Source organism: Pristiophorus japonicus, chromosome 13 (assembly GCF_044704955.1).
Source record: "Pristiophorus japonicus isolate sPriJap1 chromosome 13, sPriJap1.hap1, whole genome shotgun sequence".
NCBI lineage: Eukaryota > Metazoa > Chordata > Chondrichthyes > Pristiophoridae > Pristiophorus > Pristiophorus japonicus.
The window spans coordinates 35,625,883-35,650,298 of NC_091989.1; the positions used below are offsets into that span (position 1 = coordinate 35,625,883).

At 39.2% G+C, this 24,416-nt stretch overlaps 1 protein-coding gene across 1 annotated transcript in view; it reads left to right on the forward strand.

Moving 5' to 3' along the window:
- Window positions 1-24,416, forward strand: part of gnai1 (guanine nucleotide binding protein (G protein), alpha inhibiting activity polypeptide 1) — a 48,019-nt gene that overhangs the window by 20,545 nt on the left and 3,058 nt on the right. The window contains exons 2-8 of the mRNA XM_070897361.1: window positions 9,480-9,522; window positions 10,432-10,573; window positions 14,484-14,641; window positions 15,714-15,842; window positions 17,014-17,143; window positions 21,514-21,667; window positions 22,931-23,138. Coding sequence (XP_070753462.1) covers window positions 9,480-9,522; window positions 10,432-10,573; window positions 14,484-14,641; window positions 15,714-15,842; window positions 17,014-17,143; window positions 21,514-21,667; window positions 22,931-23,121 — 947 coding nt within the window. The 3' untranslated portion in view covers window positions 23,122-23,138. The remainder of the gene's footprint in view (window positions 1-9,479; window positions 9,523-10,431; window positions 10,574-14,483; window positions 14,642-15,713; window positions 15,843-17,013; window positions 17,144-21,513; window positions 21,668-22,930; window positions 23,139-24,416) is intronic.

Consider the following 24,416-nt stretch of genomic DNA (forward strand, 5'->3'; position numbering starts at 1 on the left):
GTTCCTGAGGGACACACAGTATTTCGATTTAGAGTATGAATGATTGTTCCTTTTTTTTTGTCTTGTTGGATGATCTATTTGAAGAACTGACAAAATGCTAGAATTTCATCCCATTGGATCTGATGCGATTACAACAGAATATTGTAGTTGTCTGTTGTGTAATCTGCCTTTCCATGTTCTGAGCTTTAGATTGCAGGTAGAAATTGATTTATAATGTACTCAATAGTGGGTTATACTGCAGGTTTCTACAAATGGTGTATTCACTCTTGACTGAGCGCAATAAGTCATGAATATACAATGAAGATTATTTTTTAATTAAATTGTAAATACAAAAAAAACCTGAGTTTCCAGGATTAAGTTTACACCATATGTTTTATGGGATTAATTGAATATGCTTGATTTTTAAATCTAACTTGTCTGTCCAGATTTGCCTTAAAGCATTGTAGGATGTACAAGCTTAATTAAAAACAGAAAATGCTGGAAACCTAAGCGGGTCAGGCAACATCTGTGGAGAGCAAAACAGAGTTAACGTTTCACGTCGATGATCCTTCTACAGAACTGGCGAATATTCGAAAAGAACAGATTCTTGAGCACTGGAAGGGGAAGAAAAAACAAAAAGGAAGGTCTGACCCGCTGAGATTTCCAGCATTTTCTGTTTTTTAAAAAAAAAAATTTGATTCCAGCATCTGCAGTATTTTGCTTTTATACAAACTTAATTGTTCTGTCAGATGAATTTGTGCAGTTTTAGTGCTCACTTCAACTTGCTTTCAGTGTATATTATACAACAAAAGTTCAAATAATTGGTCTATGTCTGTAAGTCAGCCTGTCTCCCAAGAGAACAAATGTTTTTTTTTCTCTCTTAATTCCATCAGTAATTGTTTATTAATGGCATAAGTATTTATAAACTCCTTCCTTTTAGGAAATGATCTAGAGAGAAATTAAGAAAATTTGTGAAGTCATTTGGATGGCACGGTTTCAAAGATCGAGAATACATATCCAAGAACTGTTACAAGGATGCATTGAAAATATTGATAAAGCATGCTTTTAAATTGTTCTCCATTTTGTTAGTTATAAAAATTGGATTTCCAATTTGATTTTTCTCCTGGGAAATACTGTAGGTATTTTGCAACAGCACTATACATTTTCAGTCATCTTTAGTGAATACTTGAGGGTTTTATGCCTTGGAAAGAAAAGATTGAGTATTTGTATCAACTGGTTAGCTCATTTAAAAGCTACAGTTTCAAATGGTATTTGTTACTAAAGTAAAACGTTGATACTGTGAATAACACTAACTTTTAAATATCAGCAAACGCTTTACATGAACTAAAATGACGTTTTAAGTAAATTCTTCTTTTATGCCCAAATGACTGCTGTTTCTAGCTCTATTTTAAATGCATATTTGGGGAACAGTAGTTTAATGTTCAGATTTTCAAATTATAGTTTGCCAGTAATCGTACAGTTTGTCTGAAATATTTGTGGTCAACAGAAAATTGGATATTCAAAATGTTGTAGCATTTCTGGATTTGCAGATTGCAACTTTGCTCATTTGCAAATAAGATGAGAGCCATTTAAATAGTGTATTCGGGGAAATTGGATGTTTTATTGGAAAGATGAGCTAGATGGGTTGAATGGCCTCCCTGGTCTGTGCTTATTTTTGTGAACATCAAGTGATGAGTACTCCTTTCAAAAATCAAATCTATGACTATCAAAGGAATCTGGAGTGATAAGACACAGTCTACATCAGAGTTGATTGGAAAGGCAGAAAGGAGTACTCATCGCTTGATGAGTGGAGCCTCTTCCTTCACTGATACAGATTTCGCAGACGATATTATGCTATTAGCCGAAATGATTGCCATTGTTTCTCGACCCTTGACCCACTCCATTGGGCTCGCAAGTCAACTGGAAGAAAACTATAAAGTCGAGTAACTCAGCGACTTTCTCCCAAATCCATCTAATCTGGAGACTTCAGGTGAAACTATGAAATGTGCGGAGTGATTTACGTATCTAGAATTACTGATCCACGAGTCATGCCGAAGCACCCAGAATTGTACTGATGCACTCTGCTTTTACTTGTGTTTTTAATCTCTGCTGAGCTACACTGTGGATAAACTCATTCAACCACCCGAGCCTTAATACCATGTGTTAATGGGATTAAAAACCTATTACAACCTAATGCTCATAAACTGGTTACGTTAAATGCATAGCTCAGATTAGTTAGGGCATTTGTATCATTTGATCATTGTTTATTAAGTCCCTTAACTGTCTACTGTATAGTAGTGTTATCCTAAATGTAATTTTTCAGTTGTGCTACAATTAAAGCTTGCATTTTTAGCAACTAGCTGTTTCAGAATCTTGAGCCTGACTACTTTTTGAAACCATGTTGTATTGTCAATGGGCCAGAAGTCCTTTTTTAAATCATATTGGTGTGATTAAAGCAAATGTCTGAATAATGCTTGAGAAATCACGGGGAAAAAGTCAAATGCAGACAAGGTAGTTACCATTTTAGAAAAATGTATTTAGTATCAAGTGGTAAATATTACCAAATGGTTTTCAACAGCCTTTGATATTTCTACATTTGATACATAATGTTGAAAAATATTGTGACATCAGTCTGTCATCATGCAATTTTGGTGGACTCTTGTTAATTCGAAGATATTTTTTACTTGGAAAACATTTGAATAATCCAGCAAAATTCTAATGAAGTAACTTAAAATAAAATTGCATGTGCTTGCAAAAAATTAAAAACTATTGCTGAATAGCTTCTATTTCATTATTTTACTCTGTTAAGGTAAGACTACTTATCCAGTGATTTGTACCCATTTTAAAGATACAAAATTAATGTTCCTCCCGCTCTCCCTTTCTTCTCTATTGTAGGTTGAAGGCAGTGATTTGTGCTGGGGCATGGTTATACCTGCGCCGCTGGTACTTTCCATAAGTGGCTATTCTTTGCGTATGACCATTCAGGTTAATGTGGGGATGCATCATCATTGAGTCCAATCCATTGTCGCTTGATCACGCAAGTGTACTTGTCAATGGGAGACAATCACAATCACAATAGCAATTGCGAGTGGAAATCCTGGTTTGTTTCACTGCTCCCTCATCCCCATGAAGTGAGGACAATAGTGACTGTTGTTGCCTACTGAGACATAGGGCCCAAGTTTCCACACGATAAAAAACGGGCGCCTCTCTGAGCTGGGCGCCCGTTTTTCGCGCCTAAAACGGCGCCTAAAAAAACCCTCGCAATTCTGGAGCGTTCTGCAGCTCCTTGTCTGCCTGGCACAGCGCCCAGCGGGGCGGAGCCTACACTCGCGCCGATTCTGTAAGTGGGAGGGGGCGGGTACTATTTAAATTATTTTTTTTCCTGCCGGCAACGTGAAAAAAAATTGGCACTCAGCCATTTTTGTAGTTCTTTGTAGCTGTTTAATTTTTGAACATTTTTTAATAAAAGCACATTGCCATCAGCACTTGCAGCCTTCTCACTGTCTCCTCCCCCCCCCCCCCCCCCCCTCCCCTCCGTGGGAACGAAATGGCTGTTCCCTTCCCCCCCCCTCCCCTCCGCGGGAACAAAACGGCTGTTCCCTCCCCCCTCCCCTCCGCGGGAACTAAACGGCTGTTCAATTTCCCCCCCTCCCCTCCGCGGGAACGAAACGGCTGTTTCCTTCTCTTTCTCTCCCCCCCCCCCCCCCCCCCCCGCGGGAACGAGCGCCTGCAGCATTCTCCGTGCCTGAAGCACTTTCACACAGGTAGGAAGATGGTTTATTTAATATTTTCTTTGTTTATAAATGTTTATTCAGGTTGGATTTATTTGTAGAAGTATAAATAAGGATTTATTGTAGAATTTAATGAGTTTCCTTCCTTCCCCCCCCCCCCCCCCCCCCCCCACCTCGTTCTGGACGCCTAATTTGTAACCTGCGCTGATTTTTTAATGTGTAGAACAGGTTTTTTCAGTTCTACAAAAATCTTCACTTGCTCCATTCTAACTTAGTTTGGAGTACGTTTTCACTGTGGAAACTTTGAAATCAGGCGTCAGTGGCTGGACATGCCCCCTTTTGAAGAAAAAATTCTGTTCCAAAGTAGAACTGTTCTACCTGACTAGAACTGCAGAAAAAAAAATGTGAAGAATTGCAATTTCTAAGATAGTCCGTTCTCCACCAGTTGCTCCTAAAAATCAGGCACAAATCATGTGGAAACTTGGGCCCATAGAAACATAGAAAATAGGTGCAGGAGCAGGCCATTCAGCCCTTCGAGCCTGCACCGCCATTCAATATGATCATGGCTGATCATGCAACTTCAGTACCCCACTCCTGCCTTCTCTCCATACCCCCTGATCCCCTTAGCTGTAAGGGCCACATCTAACTCCCTCTTGAATATATCCAACGAACTGGATTCAACAACTTTCTGTAGTCGAGAATTCCACAGGTTCACCACTCTGGGTGAAAAAGTTTCTCCATCTCGGTCCTAATATGGCTTACCCCTTATCCTTATACTGTGACCCTCTGGTTCTGGACTTCCCCAACATCGGGAACATTCTTCCTGCTTCTAACCTGTCCAGTCCCGTCATAATTTTATGTTTTTGAGATCCCCTCAATCTTCTAAATTCCAGTGAGTATAAGCCTAGCCGATCCAGTCTTTCTTCATATGTCAGTCCTGCCATCCCGGGAATTAGTCTGGTGAACCTTTGCTACACTCCCTCAATAGCAAGCCCATCCTTCCTCAGATTAGGAGACCAAAACTGCACACAATACTCAAGGTGTGGTCTCACCAAGGCCCTATACAACTGCAGTAAGACCTCCCTGCTCCTATACTCGAATCCTCTCTATGAAGGCCAGCTTTCTTTACAGTCTGCTGTACCTGCATGTCTACCTTCAGTGACTGATGTACCATGACACCCAGGTCTCGTTGCACCTCCCCTTTTACTAATCTGTCACCATTCAGATAATCTGCCTTCCTGTTTTTGTCACAAGCGGATAACCTCACATTTATCCACATTATACTGCAGCTGCCATGCATTTGCCCATTCACCTAACCTGTCCAAGTCACCCTGCAATCTCCTAACATCCTCCTCACAGCTCACACTGTGGATGGGCTGTGCAAAAATCAGGAACTTGGAGAAAAGCTTTTTGAATTTGTTGGCTCAAATATCAAATGTACTACAATAATGCTGTGGTGAAATAAGGGCCTATAACACTTTCACCACAGTACCCAGCACAGCAATTTAATTTGAACTTGATGCTGCAACCTGTCTACTTGGCTCTGTTGATGCAGTCCTCTGGGTTTAGAAAGTTGTGGTTTTAAGCTCCACTCTAGGGTTTGAGTGCATAGTGTAGGCTTGTATTTCAGTGCTTTACTGAGGTAGGGCTGCATATTCTGCTGCTGGTAGGGCATTTGAGGTCCAGACTGTCTGTTCTGGTAGTTCACTTGGACATATAATTCCCATGGGATATTTGAAGAAGAGCAGGGAATTCTTCAAATATCCATGGTCAAGATTCCTTTTGCCGCCCGTAAAACCAAAAATTGTTTTGGCTATTTATCATATTGTTGTTCATTGGATGTTGCTATCAACTGGACTCCAAAAACTAACTCATTGTGCGGGGTGCTTTGAGTGTTTTATATCTGGCCCTACATAAATGATGGTCATGGATGTGGACGAATGAAGGAGAGGATAATTCCACTCTGCTCCTGTACCTCTACTGCCCAACTTTTTTTCTCCAATAATTGAACTTTTTAAACTTTAGTACTGTTCATTATCAAGTGAGTACTATATTGTTTTCCAGAAGCCATTGACCAATAGATGGTACTGTGCTCGAGGTGTTCTATGTTGAAACTGACAGCACTCGTTTAGAGTTCTACGCTACTGACCGTATATGCTCAAGTTTTTTGTCACTGTTATTTGAGTTTGATTGAATCTATTCAAATAGTTTATTATCCTTTCAAAGTAGATCTGACTGGTAGGCTTTCTTGGCTTAAGGGATTTAAAGAAAGTAGTTGGATTATATTTTGGCTTTTTTCCCCCTTTTTTTAAGCACTAGCTTGTAAGTGAATTTTAATACAAACCTCAGGCCCTTTGGCTGTTAATTTTTCCCGTACTTTAGTTTTGGTACATTTGCCCAATGCAACTAAAGAGTAATACAATCAAAATACAGCGGATGCTGGAATTCTGAAATATAAACAGAAAATGCTGGAAATACTGAGATCAGGCAGCATCTGTGGAGAGAGAAACAGTTCACGTTTCGGGTCAATGACTAGATTAGATTGCTGTTACAGGGTAAGAGCGCTGTTTGATGTCCAACCCTTTCAAGCCAGGGGCCAGACACGTGTCACAGGCAGTGATAGTGTTGGATATGATTGCACTGCACGAAGAATGTGCATCATCCTCCCATGCAACTTCAAAGCTTGAAAGCTCTTTAAACCTTCCAGGCCTAGAGAATCGATCATAGCTCATTCTTGATTTAGTGCAGAAAGGTTGCTTGCTAGTCTAAATCCATCAGTCAGTCTTTTCCAGTATTCTAGACCCAGGAAGTTTTTAAAGAACTGAAGCTGAACAAAAATCAAAATCAAAGAATGCAAAGATGAACAGGGCCTCATGGGATGAATGGAAATACTCACAGGCAGGGTTTGGCTACAAGACTGGTCTAGGACACCCCTGCCATTAACTGCCACCGAGTGTTATACTAGTCCGAATCGAAGATTAATACACTGTCTAATTAAATGTAACTTTTTATATAGATGCGACACCTGTATTGGCTGTGCAGTTTATTTATCAATGCTTTCAGCACTGCAGCCAGCTGTAACTTGACTGTCTTTTGTAAAGGTACATTTTGAGTACGTGTGAAAGCAGGAGGGGTACAGCAACAATTGTGCCAATCGTTCTTTGCTATATTCCTTCCTAAGGATTCAGTGATCCAGGAACATTTTTGCAGTTTTTGGTACTGGATGATCCTTCACGTGGGTTCTGGTCTGATACTATTGTGGATCAGAATGATGACATTAGAAATGAGGTAGCAATTTTTAAAAATCTTTGAACTTAACATAATTTTATATTCTGGTCGGCTGCAGTGAATTTGATAGAGACCCTACCTTTGTGCTGCAGCAAAATGCTATAGTTGTGTGGTGGAGTTTATCCACAGTGAGAGTACTTGTCTTGTATAAAGATTTCAAAAGCCTATGGCTAAGCTGTTTGGCAGCTTGTGTTGATATAACTAACACCTTATCTCTCTGGCTATCCCAAAACACTTCCTGTCCAATGGTTTATTTAAGTTATGCCCTCTAGTTACCCACTAATTGTTCAATGGAAAAGGCATTTCTTCATTTATCTTTTTATAAAACCACCTCCTAATTATTAACACTCCTATAAAATATCATTATCAACACTTCACTAGAATAGAAAAGGTTAAATGGAGATGATTTTTAAAAAAGCTCCAGTTTCTTTTCTCTCCTCTCTAACCTGGTGTCATCTTACTAAATTTATTTTGTGCTTTCCATGGCCTTGATATCCTTCTAAAATAGGGTGTCCTAAACTAAACACAGTATTCTAACTGCAGCCTAACCAATTTCAAATATAAGTTTTTTTTGCTACCTATGACTCAATGCTATTACAGGTATTTATAAAACCTAGGATGTTATGCTTTTTTTAGCAGCTTTATCAACTTGTCCTACTTTTAAAGATTTATGATTCTGAACCCCTAAATCTCACTGCCCTCTCCTTTTAAACTTTTAGCCATTTAATTAATATTTCTTCTATGTATTCCTCCAAAAATATTACCACTTCATAGTTCTCAGCACTAAATTTCACTTATCTACCCAATTTAGTTATTTATGTCCTCCTGAGATCACTTATTTTTCTGTCTGCAAATTTACATCCGGTCCCAAAATATATGTTAACCACTAGTCTCTGTTTTCAGTCCTTGGCTAACTTCCTATTCGTGCTGCCACATACCCTATGCCTTCATTTTACAAAAAATCTCTGCACCATCCTATCAAATGTCTTGAAAATGCATATACACAACAACCATGGCATTTTGTTTTTTTTCATCTGAACTCTTGAGGACAGGTTTAAGAGCATGGGATTGTTTACCTCCTGAGAATAGACAAATTGAACTCTGAATATATTCGAGATAGCCACGACCTAGAACCACAGGACACAAGCTTAAGTTTAGAAACGGGAAGGTGTACAGACAGTTCACATTTAACTATGTGAATGTGTGGAACAGACTGTACAGACAGCCAGTGGGGGCATATAGTATGGAAATGATTAAGGGAATTGCATGGATATTTGAGTTAGCAAGCAGTTTGCTGTACTAGTTTTTGGGACTGGCCAGATGGTCAGCAGAGTTTTTTTAATTTGCTTTCCTAGGTTTCTATAAACCTAGGGAAGAATAAAGAAAAAGCATTCTGATGGGCATTGCATGCTTGAAGCTGAAAATGTTTTGTTCTACAATAATATGCCCATTTTACTTTTTTACGTCTTTATTTTATTGGGGCATGAGAAGCATTGCATATTTGTTTCATAGTCCCTTACTGCTTTCTACTCTTGTCATGAGGTTAACTTGCAAAAAGGAACTGGCAGCTGATATAACTAATATCTGGATGTTCATATTTCCTTGGTCATGCTTGCTCTATCTTGAAATCAAGAACATCCCTAAAGAAAGTTACATTTATATAGTGCATTTCACAACCTCAGGATATCTCGAAGCACATTACTTACAATTAAGTACTTTTGAAGTGTAGTCACTACGGTAATGCTGGAAATATGCGCACAGCAATGTAATTATAAACTGATCTGTTTTGTTAATAATGTTGGTTGAGGGATAAATATTGATCAGGACAAATTGCACAGTGTCAGCCTAGATTTTGTGCTCAAGTGTCTAGAGTGGCACTTGAACCCACAACCTTCTGACTGAGGCGAGAGTGCTATCCACTGAGCCACTGCTGACACTACAAATTTACTGTGCAAAATCATTTACTCTTTCCAGAGAGGAAGTAGAGAAAAAGGCGCAATATAACTTAAAAAATCAAATTACTAACTTAGCCAATACTAACCAGTCTTATTTAAAGTTTTGTTTTAAAAGAAAAGTCTTTGAAAAATATTGAAATCCAACTTCCAGCCCCTGCTACATTCAAGCCCATCAGCACTAATGAGCATTACAAATTAAATGTCCAAAACTCCTACATCTTTCCAGTAAATGTTTCCAATTTTTCAGTTTCCTTTTCATTTAGTATTGATGTGACTATAATGTATATTGGAATTAGTACTAGTGCAGTCACTTTTGGATATAAATTTGGATGATTTAAAAAAAATCCCACCTTCCCCTCCCCTCCAAGATTATCTCTAAGACTTGAGCAACTTTAACCTGTTTTTAAAAAATTTGTTTTCATTTGGTTACAGTTTCAAAGCTTGCTTGATGTCAACTGTGGGAGGAGAGAGAGGAAATTGTATACTTTATGTAACCTGCATCTGACGTTTTTCTATCTCTTTGCAGGTGCTGGTGAATCTGGCAAAAGTACCATTGTTAAACAGATGAAGTAAGTATACTATTGTTTTTCAATGTTTTATTGAGAGATGTTGGGCTAGAGTATAATGTGAAGGCAGGTTGAGGGTGGGGGGGGGCTCCAAGGTGGCCAGGAAACCTGAGACAACAAGTGATTATAACTGCAGGGCCTGATTTGCATGTGAGGCCTCTTGTTTCCCACCCGCAATTAACTGCTGAGGCTGGCTGGCTGCGGGCGGGTTGGCTTGTGGCACTAGGCCACACAGGAGGGAGAGGGGGTTCGCGGTGGGGGCCGGGCTGTTAAGAGGATCGGGTCAGGCAAAAGATTGGGGGGAATGAGGGAAGAGAGGATCAGGGCAGGGTGGGTGAATAACGGGAACGTCATAGCTGGCCTCCAGATGATCCGGGGAGGGGGTGAATCTTGGGCAGCCACCAGAGGATCAGTGAGGGGGCGGGGGTGGCCGGAGGATCAGTAGAAGGGGGGTTTGAGGAGAGAGAAAATTGGGGCTGGCTTCAGCAAATTTGGTTGGGGGTGTGGGGCGGGGGGGCCAGGATGGCAATCGGAGACTGGGGGGTTGCGGTTAGGTAGGGATTTTGGATCAGGGAGGTAAGTGTAAAGGCACTTGCCTCCTGGATACAGCTATCCTCGCTTTGCTGTAACTGCTGGGTTTTGCAAAGTGTGTAAAACCCATCCCCCTACGGTTATAAACAAAATGGAGGTTAAAAAAGTGGTTTCCAGGCTCATTAAAATATTAAAATTTATGTCCCATCTCCTGGCAGCGGATTGGCTGCCCGCCCCATTAAAACCGGAAGTGGGCAAAATGAATGCGGATTCTGATTTTTAACAATTTTAACTACCCACATGCTCCAAACCCACCCACTTTTTAAGGTTAAAATTCCCCATTGTCTTTGTAAATTTTACATTCGATGTTTTTGTCTGTAGGATCATACATGAAGCTGGTTATTCAGAAGAAGAATGCAAACAATATAAAGCTGTTGTTTACAGTAACACCATTCAGTCTATTATTGCCATTATTCGAGCAATGGGAAGGTTGAAGATAGACTTTGGTGATTCTGCAAGAGCAGTAAGTAGCACAAAGAAATTTGTCATTGCAATAATATCAATCCAGACATTAGTCTATCTTAAGTAGAATATTGCTTTCTGTATAATAAATCAAAGGACACGACTGCTGCCAATGAAATTAAAATAGTTGCGTATGCGCAGTTTGTGTTTTTTTTGGTTGTTCACTGACTGAAAAGAAAATATTCTCACCATTACAAAGAAAACATTTGCAGAGAGGAATGGGAGGTGGGGGTGGGTGGTGAACCGGGATCGCTACTGCCGAACAGAGCTGCACCAGAAAAAAAAAATCCTGCCCCAGCAAAATACAGCAAACGTCCATTTTTATTAATTTTCTTCACCTTTCCCTTCACATGGAGCTTGCACTCCGTACATTATTAAACCAGCCCGTAGATTCCATAGATTTAGGCATGCGATATGATATTATTGTACATTCATACTTAAACCACCACAGATTTATGCGCAGAGTGCTTCTGCGCAGCTTCTGGTCTTTGGCAGCAGTAAATCAAATGTGTGCAGATAAAACCTTAGGCCAAACTGGTGTTGAAATGAATAGTTCATTAACTCGATCGCCGCAGTATTAAGAATAAAGGATTAATATATTACAAGCTCATTTCAGTTTGCATATGAAGTGTTTTGTGCTTGCCATTCATTTCTCAAAAAAAAACTTGTGTTGCAGTCAAAAGCTCTGCCATACTGCAGGTTTATTGATGTTGAACACCCGTTTGCAATGAACAGACCAGTTATTCTGCCGAAACCCACTTGCTTATTTCACGAGTCCCACAGTTCCAATCTATTGCTTGTATTTTTCAAGGAGTGAAATTTAGGAACTAAATAATTACCGAGTTCAATCTGCATATTTGTGGAGATATGACTGGTTGACTTTGATTTTTGTAAGTTACATAACTGGTATACAACAAAACCTGGGTACTTCAATGGCATCTTTATTTAAAAAAATCCAATTGTGAAGAGCACTGACTGTTTCACTATAGCACTTAATTAAAGATGGCAAACTATGCTCATGTTTTTAAAATACAATTTTCTTTTTCAGAAGTTAATATTGTGAATTGAAAACATATTATTGTTCCAAATGATGTAAATAGTTTATAAATAGAGGAATAGAATATAAATGCCAAGAGATCATGGTAGAACTTTATAAATCACTGGTTAGGCCCCCGCTCGAGTGTTGTGGACAATTCTGGGCACCACACATCAGGAAAGATGTAAAGGGTCCAGAGGAGGTTTACCAGGATGTTACCTGGGATGAAGGACATCAGTTTATGAGGAGAGGTTGGAAAAGTTAGGACTGTTCTTAGAACAGAGGAGATTAAGAGGTGACCTAATAGAGGTTTTCAAGATGATAGGTTTGATGGAGTAGATAGAGAAAAACTATTCCCTCTGCTGAGTGGGTCAGCAACAAGAGCTCACAGATTTAAAATCATTGGCAAAAGATCTAGAGGGGAGATGAGGAGAAATCTTTTCATTTGAGTTGTTAGGATCTGGAGCGCTCTACCTGAAAAGGTGGTGGAAGCTGATTCCATAAATTTGAAAAAGCGAGTTGGACAGGCACTTGATGTTGAGGAACTTGCAGGGTTACGGACAAAAAGCAGGAATGTGGGACTAAGCATGACTGCTCTTTCAAAGAGATAGCAGAGGCACGATGGACTGAACGGCCTCCTTCTGAGCTGTACGTTTGTGATTCTACGTACAGGCAGTACTCTCCTATCGAGTTAATTCATCTTTTACAACTTGAGACTAGTGCAGTAGAACCCTTTTGGGCACAGCCAATATAGCAAAACCTAAAAGGTTTCCTACTAAATTGTGAAGAGCATCTGTGGGTAACTAGCCTTCAACAATTGTTCCAATGCTTTACTTGGGGAAGTATCATGAATAAATAAAATATCAAAACTGATTTTTTGGACAGCCATACCATTTTTGTAATGCACTTGCTTATTTTACTCCCCATACAAATTTTTTCTAAAATGTTTCCTTTTCTGATCTAAATTCTCCTTGTCTTTTCCCCCTCAAAGTTTTGAACCTGATCCTCTGATTGGTGGGTATTGCTGCCATCTTTTCTCATCATAGGCAGACTGGCTGCTTAATTGGCCCATCTGGACTAACAGCATAGCTCATCATGAGCTGTCATGTACAGACTTTCTCTAACTAGCAAACCATTGCACATAATTTTCAAACAACTGCGTGCACACTTTACTCCACTGACACTATGGCCTTCACCCCCCAGAATTGGTAGTCTTGGCTTGTATTTCAGAGCCGCTTCTTTAAGTTGATGCTTAAAACAAGTTTTAAAAACTGGAACTGTTAGCAATATTAGTTTACCATGCATGTATTTGCTTGTAATACAGTGGCTCAGTAAGACACCATGAAGCAGCAATGAACATTCCAGCATGTTTTATGTTTGGATTGGTTGAAACCATGCAGCCAAATGGTTCAACCGATTGTGCATTTTTAGCATAAAATGTGCAGATTTGTTTAACAATAGTAACTGTCATTTTAGGGATGATGGCTTGGATGTGATACCTTGGCCAATTGGAACAGTTGCTATAGATAACTAAAATGTGTCTGTGTGAATAGCAGTAATGGCAGTCTTGATGCTGAGCTTTCAGTTAGTGCAAATTGGTTTTCATATAGTGAAAACGCTTCAAAACAAACTGGTTATGACCTCCTAAATGGACAGTAGAAACTAAAAGAAACAGTTAAGTAATAAGGTCTTCAAAAATGACTTGTTTGATGCTACCTTGAGTCACTTCCTCTAACTCTTCTCTCTCTTCCTATTCTGTGACCTGATTTTTTTGTTCCCCTTTGTGAATTGCCTTGGGATATTTAGCTACATTACTAAAGCTGTTAGCTTAGCTAGGTGCTTCTAGTAGTATCCTCCAGAGAGTTTAGAGATACTTTATACCTCTTGTTGCAGTGTGCTTGGTGTTGCTATGACAATACCTAAACATCGGGTTTTAATTGGATGTACAATGGGATTGCTTGCATCATAACGCAAGTGAACATATTGTATTACGAGTATAGAATGCCTGCTCATGAGTTGTACAGCGACATTAGTTGTAATTTATTTATAAATGGTAGCGGATAATTTGGTCAAATACTATATATAGGGGTAGTGTTTCCATTTTGGGTGCAATCAGGAAATTGCACCCAAAATTCATTTGCAGTTGTACTGATTAGGTTACATTTGAAGTTTCTGATAAAATTCATTTGCATAATCATTAAATGTCCAGTCCTCCACATAATGAGTAACCTGATGTAAAGTTGTTTTTCTATACTGAAATATTTACTAGTTTCATTGTCAGTAAGCAGTTTCAAATTAAATTAAATATTTTTTGATATGGCAAAAACTTTCAAACGTGCCTGTGCGCCTAAGAAAATGAATGCAGTTTGAAGAGCTTTCCCGAGCCAGCAGAATCTTGCAATTTCGACCTGGGGGTGTGGTTAGTTTTGTGGGTGTGGCAACTGTCGCTACTCGCTCTGTGATTAAAAAGCATGACCGTAACACAATCAGGGTTGGCATGCCCTAGGCAAATGTTAAACTCCGTTATTGTCTCCTGGATTTATACATGGGTATTTGGCAACAGTAATTTCTGCAGGATTGCTTTTAGAACAGTCTCCTATTGTTCACTAAATGGGATTGCTTGGAACTCGGTTAACCTACAGTTCAGCAGGTTGGCTCACTTCTTGGAAGCCCTTTTGATCTCCTCCTACTTGGGCTGATGTGGAAAATGTTCCTTTTTTTAAAAAAAAACAAAAGGTGATGTCCTGCAGGGTATCCCTCAAACTGTTGAGGGAAAAAAAATTAAATGGCAAAGTTTGGAAAAGAAAGGAAACTAGTCGAATCACTAAGGGATACGCTTGAAATCCTATTTAACTCGTACTAAAACTTTCTTTAGGATGATGCTCGGCAGTTGTTCGTATTGGCTGGTGCAGCAGAAGAAGGGTTTATGACGGTGGAGCTTGCTGGAGTAATCAAGAGACTCTGGAAGGATAGTGGTGTTCAGGCCTGCTTTCATAGGTCCAGAGAATATCAACTAAATGACTCTGCTGCATAGTAAGTATTGTATGCTGTGGTGTTCCCAAGATTAGAGAATATGGAAACGCAAACTGCAATGGTCTAAAGCTATTTTATTGGTAAAAATGTATGCTACCTTCAGATAATTGAGAGTTCTGGATACTTTATATTAAATGTGAATATTTTACAGGCAGTTGGGTATTGTAGCAGCCCCATAGTGTCGTGATTTGACCGTAATTTCTCCTCGAAACTTTGACCAAGCTTTTGGTCATTCCTCTTAAAATCTCTTGCTTTTGGCTTGATGTCCATTCTTGTGCTTCTCTGAAGTCCCTTGGGATGTTTTTCTACATAAACAACACCATATAAATGCAAGTCGTTTTATTTAAACTCCATGGCCCTATTTAGTGTCTCAACTCTTGGCTTTGATGTATTCCCTTTTCAGCCTTTTAGGATTTTTTTTTTGTATTTTATACAACCCCAATGTGCGTATTTTACAGGCAGTCAGGTATTGTAGCAGCCCCATGGTGTGTAGTGATTTGACCATAATTTGTTAAAAACATAACTTGCTGGATTTGCCACCAAGTATTACATTTGGGTTTTCGCTGGCAGCTTGAGACATTTGCTTTGGGAATTGCCAACCAGAACATTTCACTGACGCCAATATAAAAAGACTGATATTGGCAGAAATAAGTGTTGAGGCTGTAAAATAGGCCTCAGCATTCCTGCTGATGGGACCGTTGACCAGTTTCCTTCTGAGTGATATCCAGCAACTACTGTGGAAGTCTCCCTATATGGCTGCTGGATGATGATTGCATCAGGCTCAGCTGTGATGCTACCTAGTTGAATAGCCTGCCAAATATCAAGGTGGGCATTTAAATAATGTGCAATAGGGCAAAGCACCATAGGATAACCTGGGGAACAGTACACCAGCAAGGCGTCAGCCTTTTCGGATGCGAGAGGAGGAAACATTTCATAACAATAAATTTGCTATTTAAACTGAACACTAAGCATTGGTTTTGCTAAAATTTTGGAAGGACTGTGGGAGTGTTGATGAAAAAGATTTGAGAATAATTGTAATGTTTGGTGTTTCATTATTTCACTTTATTCTCAGTTATTTGAATGATTTAGACAGAGTAGCACAAGCAAGTTACATTCCAACTCAGCAAGATGTTCTGAGGACCAGAGTTAAAACAACGGGCATTGTGGAGACCCATTTCACATTTAAGGACCTGCATTTTAAGTAAGTACTGTAATTCTTTAAATTGTTTGATGGGTTCTATTTATTTTAACCATGTCACTGACTATTGTACTTGAGTGATATTCTAAAACTTCAAATTGAGTAAATTGACATTAAAGTCTACTAAAAATACAAGTGGCTGTAGCACCAAAACATTTTGAATTATCCAGTAATTTGAATTGAAACGGTAAATAATTTGGCCATTTGGGAGCTTAGTGCATTTATATTAAAGGTTAATTTAAATTAAATGACTTTGAATTAAGAGTTTAGCATTTAGTATGTTTTCTTGTATACCAGGAGCTAGTTTAAGTAGCAGCATTTCTTATAAAATTCACTTTTTTTGCAACATTCAGTGTCACAATAGCCACTTGTGTGAATAGAAAAACGAATCAAAGTATAGACAGTATTTTGATGATTTTTTTCAATTTTTGTTTTTTTGCTAGAATAAACTTGCCAATGGAAGACTTGAGTGAATCATCTAAAAAGAGTTTGATGGTGCTGTAAAATGCAGTTACTAATTGCATAAAAATGAATTTAAGAATAGAAGAGGAGGGAGACCCAGAAAGGCATTGGAACAGTGCAATGATTATGTCTTGGGTTTAGGAAATTTGATTTTTTTTAAATGTTCAGTCCTGATAAGATATGCACTGCACGCATTGTTTGAAATGCAACATTTTCAATAAAGTCCTATATTTTGACAGACTGAACTGTAATATCAAAGTTTTAATACCCAACCTAAATCAGAAGGGTTCTTTAAAGCAAAGTAAATATAAAAGCATTTTTTTTTTTAAACCGAAAGGGAGGCACTTTGCTTCAGGTTGCATTCTTGACTATATTGCTTTGACAGCTCAAGTCTTGGGCACTGCTTTGTTCTGTAGATATGGGTCTTCAGAATTTAAGACTGCATATACCCTTAATAATCTATTGGACAGTTCTTAACAGGTGTTGTTGATATGGGACTTGTCTGCATTGCATTTACGTGATGCAATTGCAGTTGGTAGCTAGATTGATGAAAATTAAATTAACTACTGCGAGTGTGCTTCATTTACATGAAAAGACTATTTTTACAAATATACCTGCTTCAGTGGCTTGGAACGGCAGTGTTCTGTATCATTTGAGAGCAGGCAGCTTCAGGCTTTTATGAATTGAAAATTCTATAACATTGTTTTTTTAGAATGTTCGATGTGGGTGGCCAGAGGTCTGAGCGCAAAAAATGGATCCATTGCTTTGAAGGAGTAACTGCCATTATATTTTGTGTGGCGCTAAGTGATTATGACCTTGTTCTTGCAGAGGATGAGGAAATGGTAAGTGAATTGGTTTTCTTTAGGATAAATATTTGAGAATCATGACTAGGATGTAGTATACACCGAAGTGTTTTCCTTTCTTGTGCCTGCTCAAAATTAATTAATTCATTCACGGGTAGCTGTCGTTCCCTGAAGCTGGGTCGAACATAAGCATTGGGATAATGCTTCCATTTCCACACTGCAGAGTTCTGACCTCTGATACATTGCTGTTGGGGGGGTGGAGGAGGGGAGAGAGAGGGTGCAGTAGCTGATTGAAAATCTCCCTGTAGTTGGCGGGAGGGAGCAGAAGGAGGAGCTAAGTGGAAAAAGTACAAGCTAACTTGAGATGCTGTTGTGCACCCCTCGCATTCAGCTCAAAATGGCATTAGCAGAATAACTGTAGAATGTGCAATGCCCAGGTGACTAGTGAGCTTTTAAAAGTCTTTGCTTAATGGTTTCTTTTTTTATTTCTCGGGAGACTATTTTGTTTTTTGAAGTATTGCATTGAAGGTTGAAAATGAGTTTACATGAAAAATTCTCAACACAGAGCATTGCCTATGGCCACATTGTTGTAGAGAAGCTTTTTGGTTTTAAATCCGGTTTGAATTATTTTAAGAGTGCTTGATAAATTTGCAGGATATTTAAAGAATATGTGAACTGCCTTTAAAATATTGCTGTTGATTTTTGTATTCAGCCATGTTAGGGGCATATGGCGACCTGACTGAATACATTTCACTCCGCGGAGTATGGCGATCATAAAGCTTTCTCTGGTAGCATGGCATATAATGACTACCATAGTATGTTCATTTCCCAAAGGAAACTGTCATTAACAACACTTTTCTTCGCAAAATTGATATGGATCTTTCAGTCTTTTATTTTTTCCTTTTTATGTTCCTTATTTGCTTTCCAATGTTTTTTTCCCTTCCTGATTTCATTTCTTCCCTTCCTTTTTGGTGTCAGTTTGGCTCCATTGGTACGACAGTCATCTCCGAGTCAGAAGAGCAGCCACTGTTGTTGGGTCAACCCCCAATGCAGACTTGATCTTGTAAGCTAGGCTGACACTTAAATGCCATGCTTAGGGAGTGGTACATTGTCCCAAGTGCTCTTCTTTGGATAGGATGTTAAACCAACATCCCATCTGCCTGCTCAAGTGGATGTGAAAGAACCAAGGACACTAGACAAAGAGTAGGGACTTCTCCCGAGGTTCTAGCAAACATTCATCCCTCAACGAACACGACCAAAAATGGATTATCTTGCCATTCATTTTCAATTAGTGGGACCTAACTGTGCACTACTTGTCTGCTGGAACTTAACCGTGACTGCTCTTCAGAAGTTGTTTTGTGATGTGATGAGGCGTTAAGTTGTATTATTTCTTGCCCTTCTTTCTGCTCTTTCTCGCTTCTTCCTGCCTCCACCTGTCTATCATCTCTGTGGGGGAAAAAAGTCAAAACTATCTTGTAAGCTGTATATTTCATAACTACTGATAAGGAAAGCCACTTGTTCTATCTCAGCTGATCTGTTCAGAAAAAATCTGCAGTTTCCATATCACAGAATCTGTTTCTTTAACGATTCCAGGATTTTTGCATCCACTAATCCACCTGGAAGTTCATTGCATGTGTTGATCACTGTGTAAAGAACATCTGGACATCAGTAATTAAACTGCCATCTACTGAATTAAACCTGTACCCCCTTGTCCTGCTGTCACTGTTTTTATTATAGATTTACCTTTTCTGTACAGTTTAATGTTGTCTATCTCCTGAGACCCCTTCTTTTCAAGTCTGACTAGCCCAAGTTTTCCAGTCTTTTCTCGCATCTGTCCTCGGACACTAGAAAGCAGCCTCAGGACTCTTCCTCTGCAGCACCTCCCAGAGTTTAGATTTGTGTTGGTGACCAAAGTTGGACATAGAGTGAATACTGTATAGTTTTAGCATAATATCCTGCAGCCATATAGTTTAGTATCTCTTAACACTTGATTATAAAATCACACAATGTATTTTTTTTAGCTTTAAGCAGAACTAGTTAACAGTTACATTGTTTAGGTTCTTGATCCAAAGCTCTGCAATAAAATACATTTTCTTCAGCTTAGTAAAATATAATAGCAGTAGCAATTTTATTCAGTTATATTTTAATCTAGGGGCTAATTTGACCTGTTGATGTTGCTTAGCTTGCGTGAAATTGGGAGACGGGTATTCTGTCCTTCACCTCATTGAGTACCATTGCAGATTTAAAATGTTTGCAATTTTCCAGATCTCTACTACATTTTAATTACTAATTTTTTCAAACTAAATTTCCTTTCTGTGAAGAAAGAATGAACTTGCATGAGCATAACACTATCACATCTTCGAGATGTCCCAAAGTGTTTCACTTTAATTAATTTCCTTTTTGAAGTAGTCATTGTTCTTGTTGGATAAATACAGCATAACATTGGATAAATATAGGACAAAGTCCCCCTAGCATCAAGTGAGATGAACAACCAGTTGGTCTAATTTTGCTGGTGATAGTTGAGGGAGGAATATTGATCAGACCAGCTTGGGCTGATAAGTGGCAACATTCATTCATGCCAGGCAATGACCATCTCCAACAAGCGAGTGTCTAGCTACCTCCCCGTGATATTAAACAGCATTACCATTGCTGAATCCCCCGCCATCAACATCCTGGGGGGTCACCATTGACTAAAAACTTAACTGGACCAGCCACATAAATACTGTGGTACCAAGGTTGGAGTAATATATTAACACGGATAGAGTATTGGCTAATGAACAGAAAACTGAGTAAGGATAAATGGTTCATTCTTGGTTTGGCAATCAGTAACCAGTGGGGTGCTGCAGGGATCAGTGCTGGGACCCCAACTATTTGCAATCTATGTTAACGACTTGGAAGAAGGAACTGAGTGTAACGTAGCCAAGTTTGCCGACGATACACTGGTGGAGGAAAAGCAATGTATGAGGAGGACACACAAAATCTGCAAAAGGACATAGACAGGCTACGTGAGTGGGAAAAAATTTGGCAGATGGAGTATAATGTTGGAAAGTGTGAGACCATGCACTTTGGCAGAAAAAAATCAAAGCAGGTTATTATTTAAATGGAGAAAGATTGCAAAGTGCTGCAGTACAGCAGGACCTGGGGGGTACTTGTGCATAAAACACAAGGTTAGTTTGCAGGTACAGCAACTAGAAGGCATAATCTTGGAATAAGGGGCCGCCCATTTAAAACTGAAATGAGAAGAAATTTATTTTCTCAGGGTTGTGGATCTATAGAATTCGCTGCTTCAGAGAGCTGTGGAAGCTGGGACATTGAATAAATTTAAGACAGAAATAGACAGTTTCTTAAACGATAAGGGAATAAAGGGTTATGGAGAGCGGGCAGGAAAGTGGACCCGAGTCCATGATCGGATCAGCCATGATCGTATTAAGTGGTGGAGCAGGCTAGAGGGGCCGTATGGCCTACTCCTACTCTTATTTCTTATGTTTTAAGAGCGGACCAGAGGCTGGGTATTCAGCGGCGAGTGTCGCCTCCTGACTCCCAAAGCCTTTCCACCATATACAAGGCACAAGTCAGGAATGTGATGGCATGCACTCCACTTGCCTGGATGAGTGCAGCACCAACAACACTCAAGAAGCTCAATAGCAGCCTGGTTGATTGGCACCCCATTCACCATCTTCAACATTCACTGCCTCCGTGGCTGCAGTGTGTACCATCTATGAAATGCACTGCAGCAACTCACCACGGCTTCTTCGGCAGCACCTCCCAAACTTGCGACCTCAACCAGCTCAAAGGATAAGGGCAGCAGGCGGATGGGAACGCCATCACCTTCAAGTCACACACCTAACTGACTTGGAAGTATATTGCTGTTCATTATCGCAGCGTCAAAATCCTGGAACTCCTTCCCTAACAGCACTGTTGGGAGTACCTTCATCACAAAGACTGCAACGGTTCTCGAAGGTGGCTCAATTATGAATGGACAATAAATGCTGTCCTTGCCAGTGATGCCCACATCCCAGAATTAATTTTTGAAAAGACTTTGTGCCAATGTTCCCATTAATTTTTTTGGGGTGCAGGGCCCTTTTAAAGGGCTGCGTGGCCCATAAAAATGTCTGTGCATGCGCGTTTTTTCCTTTTTTATAAGCCGGTGAGCTGGCCTGCGAAGGATCTCTCGCGCGCTGTGTAGCTTAACGGAAACTTTGCTTTGTTCTCCCCGACAAATGCTGTGGAATCTTGTACGGCCATCTGTACAGTAGACACAGGCTTAGTTGAACGTCTCAAAAGACAGCATCTCTGAAAATGTAGCTCTCCCTCAGTGCTGCAGTGAAGTGAGCCTATAGATTATTTGCATAAATCCAGTTGGAGACTGAGTTTAAAATATTGTGCTTATTAGAATAATTATTTTACAGAACCGAATGCATGAGAGCATGAAACTGTTCGACAGCATCTGTAACAACAAGTGGTTTACAGATACATCTATCATACTGTTCTTGAATAAGAAGGATCTCTTTGAAGAGAAGATTAAAAGAAGTCCCCTTACAATTTGCTATCCTGAATATGCAGGTAAAAATATAGTACCATTAGTATTAATTTTCTGCATGAAAATTTAAGTTTTAAACCATATTTGTTGTTTAAATTTAACTCCAAGTACCAAAAATCAGTTTATTTGCCTTGGGACTGTTGGCTTATAGAGGCTGCTGGCATCATAACGTGGCAGCAGCACTTGCAGACATGGTAAGGTTGTTCTGGCTACTTGCATGGTAAGTCTATCTTCAGTGCTTAAACTCATTTAACTTTCAGTGAAGAAAGATTAGAAAATATATTGGTCAGAAAAGAGTAAAAGTTTAAAAATAGGGAAGAAAAAACATGGGCAGGGAAAGGGAATGCAAGTTGAACATAACTGTTACTTTTATATATTAAATTGTTCTTTTTAAGTTAGGGTTAATACAATAACAGAGCTATCCTGATCTGAGGTTTTGGTGAGTGAGCTGAAAACAAAACTGGTTGGCCCAGGATGAGGGGTTGTCTTGGAAGATCGGCAGCTTTCGCATGATAGTTTAAGAAAGGCACCCCACTGCATCTGATCAAGTTACAACTAGTCAATTCTCAAATTCCAACTAAAAGTGACAATGTGCCTCACAGTATCATTGTTTTATAATCTGCTAGGTACGTCAAAGAAACTTGGCAAGTAAGGATTACTGAACTGGAAAATGGATAACTTTGCAAGATGCTCTGAATCTTGGCAAATTCATGTTATGTACACCAGAAATAAAAGCAGTACTTTTAATTCACTTTGGTCACTGAGGCATAGTTTTTCCTGGATGCTGATCTACCAAGGAGTCTACATTTTAATGTGGTCTTTGAAACAAATGTAGTGGAGGATTGTGGCTACAGGACTCCACTGCTGTGTCTTGCCCTAATAGTTCCCTCACAGGATGTGCACCATCTTCAGGAAGCATGGATCCATCCATGTATGGGAATACCACTTGTTTCTTAAACTGTAGAACTCTCCAAAGTACTGCTCAGGTACCTATTCATCTGAATTTGGAGGTTGCACAACAGGAAAGACCGCTTCAAAGGCTGGTAATCTAACCTGTTGAATCATCAGTACATTGTGGAGCTTCCTATTGTATGATCTAAAGTTCAAGGCTATCTAATATTCTCTATTAAACATTTTGCAAATTCAATGAAAAATTGGTACATACAGTATAGTTAAACATACTGATGGTTCTTCTGACTGGAAATGTTGAACAATATATTACAATAAACTAATGAGCTAAATGTTTAATTTTGTATTTAGACCTTGACTTTTGCTTTGATACACAGGATCAAACACGTACGAAGAGGCTGCAGCATATATACAATGTCAGTTTGAAGATCTGAACAAACGAAAAGACACTAAGGAAATCTACACTCACTTCACGTGTGCCACAGACACCAAAAATGTGCAGTTTGTGTTTGATGCAGTCACTGATGTCATTATAAAGAATAACTTAAAGGACTGTGGCCTGTTTTAAAGCTGTTGAAGAGATTGGTAAGTTGCATTAGTTTTTCCCAAACTCTTTACAGGAAGTAGCCTTGATATAAAGATGCCAGGTAGAATTTTCAACTGATTCCTCGTGTTAAAAGCATTTTTCCATGTGTCAAATAATGACCTGCAGTGGTTTATTTGTGAACTGATCTCAAACTGCAGAAAATCAAAGATTTTCTATACTTTCAGGTGGAAACCACCCGTACTTGTATTTAAATTTGCAGCTCCATCTCATGATCAGAGTTGAGGCTGGGAGAAGGGGGGAATAAAATCTAAGGAGAAGAAACACAAATCTAGGACGCCTGAAAATTTATGGGAAAAAAATTAGAGAAATATTAGCCCTTGTCTGTCCCCATTATTCTTTTGAGTAAAAGCATACTCTCCTCCATCACATTTTCAGATCTGTTATCTGCCAGTTTGCAGTAATTTTACTCAGCCTTTTAAAATTTACATGATTATCTTTTGACACATTTACATAGTTCACTCCCACTCCTCCAAAAAAAATTCTCATCTCAGCAATGTTTGTAGATGATGCAAAAATGGGAAATGTAGTAAACAATGAGAGGGATAAGTAACCGATTTCAGGAAGTCATAGACAGACTGCTGAAATGGCCAATCACACGGCAGGTGAAATTTAATGCGGAGAAGTGTGAAGTGATGCATTTTATTAGGAAGAATGAGGAAAGGCAATAAAAAGTAAATGGTACAATTTTTAAAGGGGTGCAGGAACAGAGACTTGGGGGTGTATGTATACAAATCTTTGAAGATGGTAGTACAAGTTGAGAAGGCTTTATATTAAAAAAAAACATGAGATCCTTTGCTTTATTTTTAGAGGCATGGACTACAAAAGCAAAAGTTATGCTCAACCTTTATAAAATACTGGTAGACCTCAGCTGGAGTATTGTGTTCAATTCTGGGCACCACGCTTTAGGAAGGATGTCCAGGCCTTGAGGGTGCAGAAGAGATTTAATATAGTATTCAGGATGAGGAACTTGAGTTGTGTGGAGAAGCTGGGGTTCTCCTTTTGAGCAGAGAAGGTTAAAAGGAGATTTGATCGAGCTGTTCAAAATTATGGCTGGTTTTGATTGAATAAACAAGAAACAGTTTCCAGTAGCAGGAGGGTCAGTAACCAGAGGCACAGATTTAAGGTGATTGGCAAAAGAACCAGAGGTGACATGAGGTAAACAAGGTTTACGCAGCGAGTTGTGGTCTGGAATGCACTGCTTGAAAGGGTAGTTGAAGCTGATTCAATAATGGCTTTCAAAAGAGAATTGGATAAAT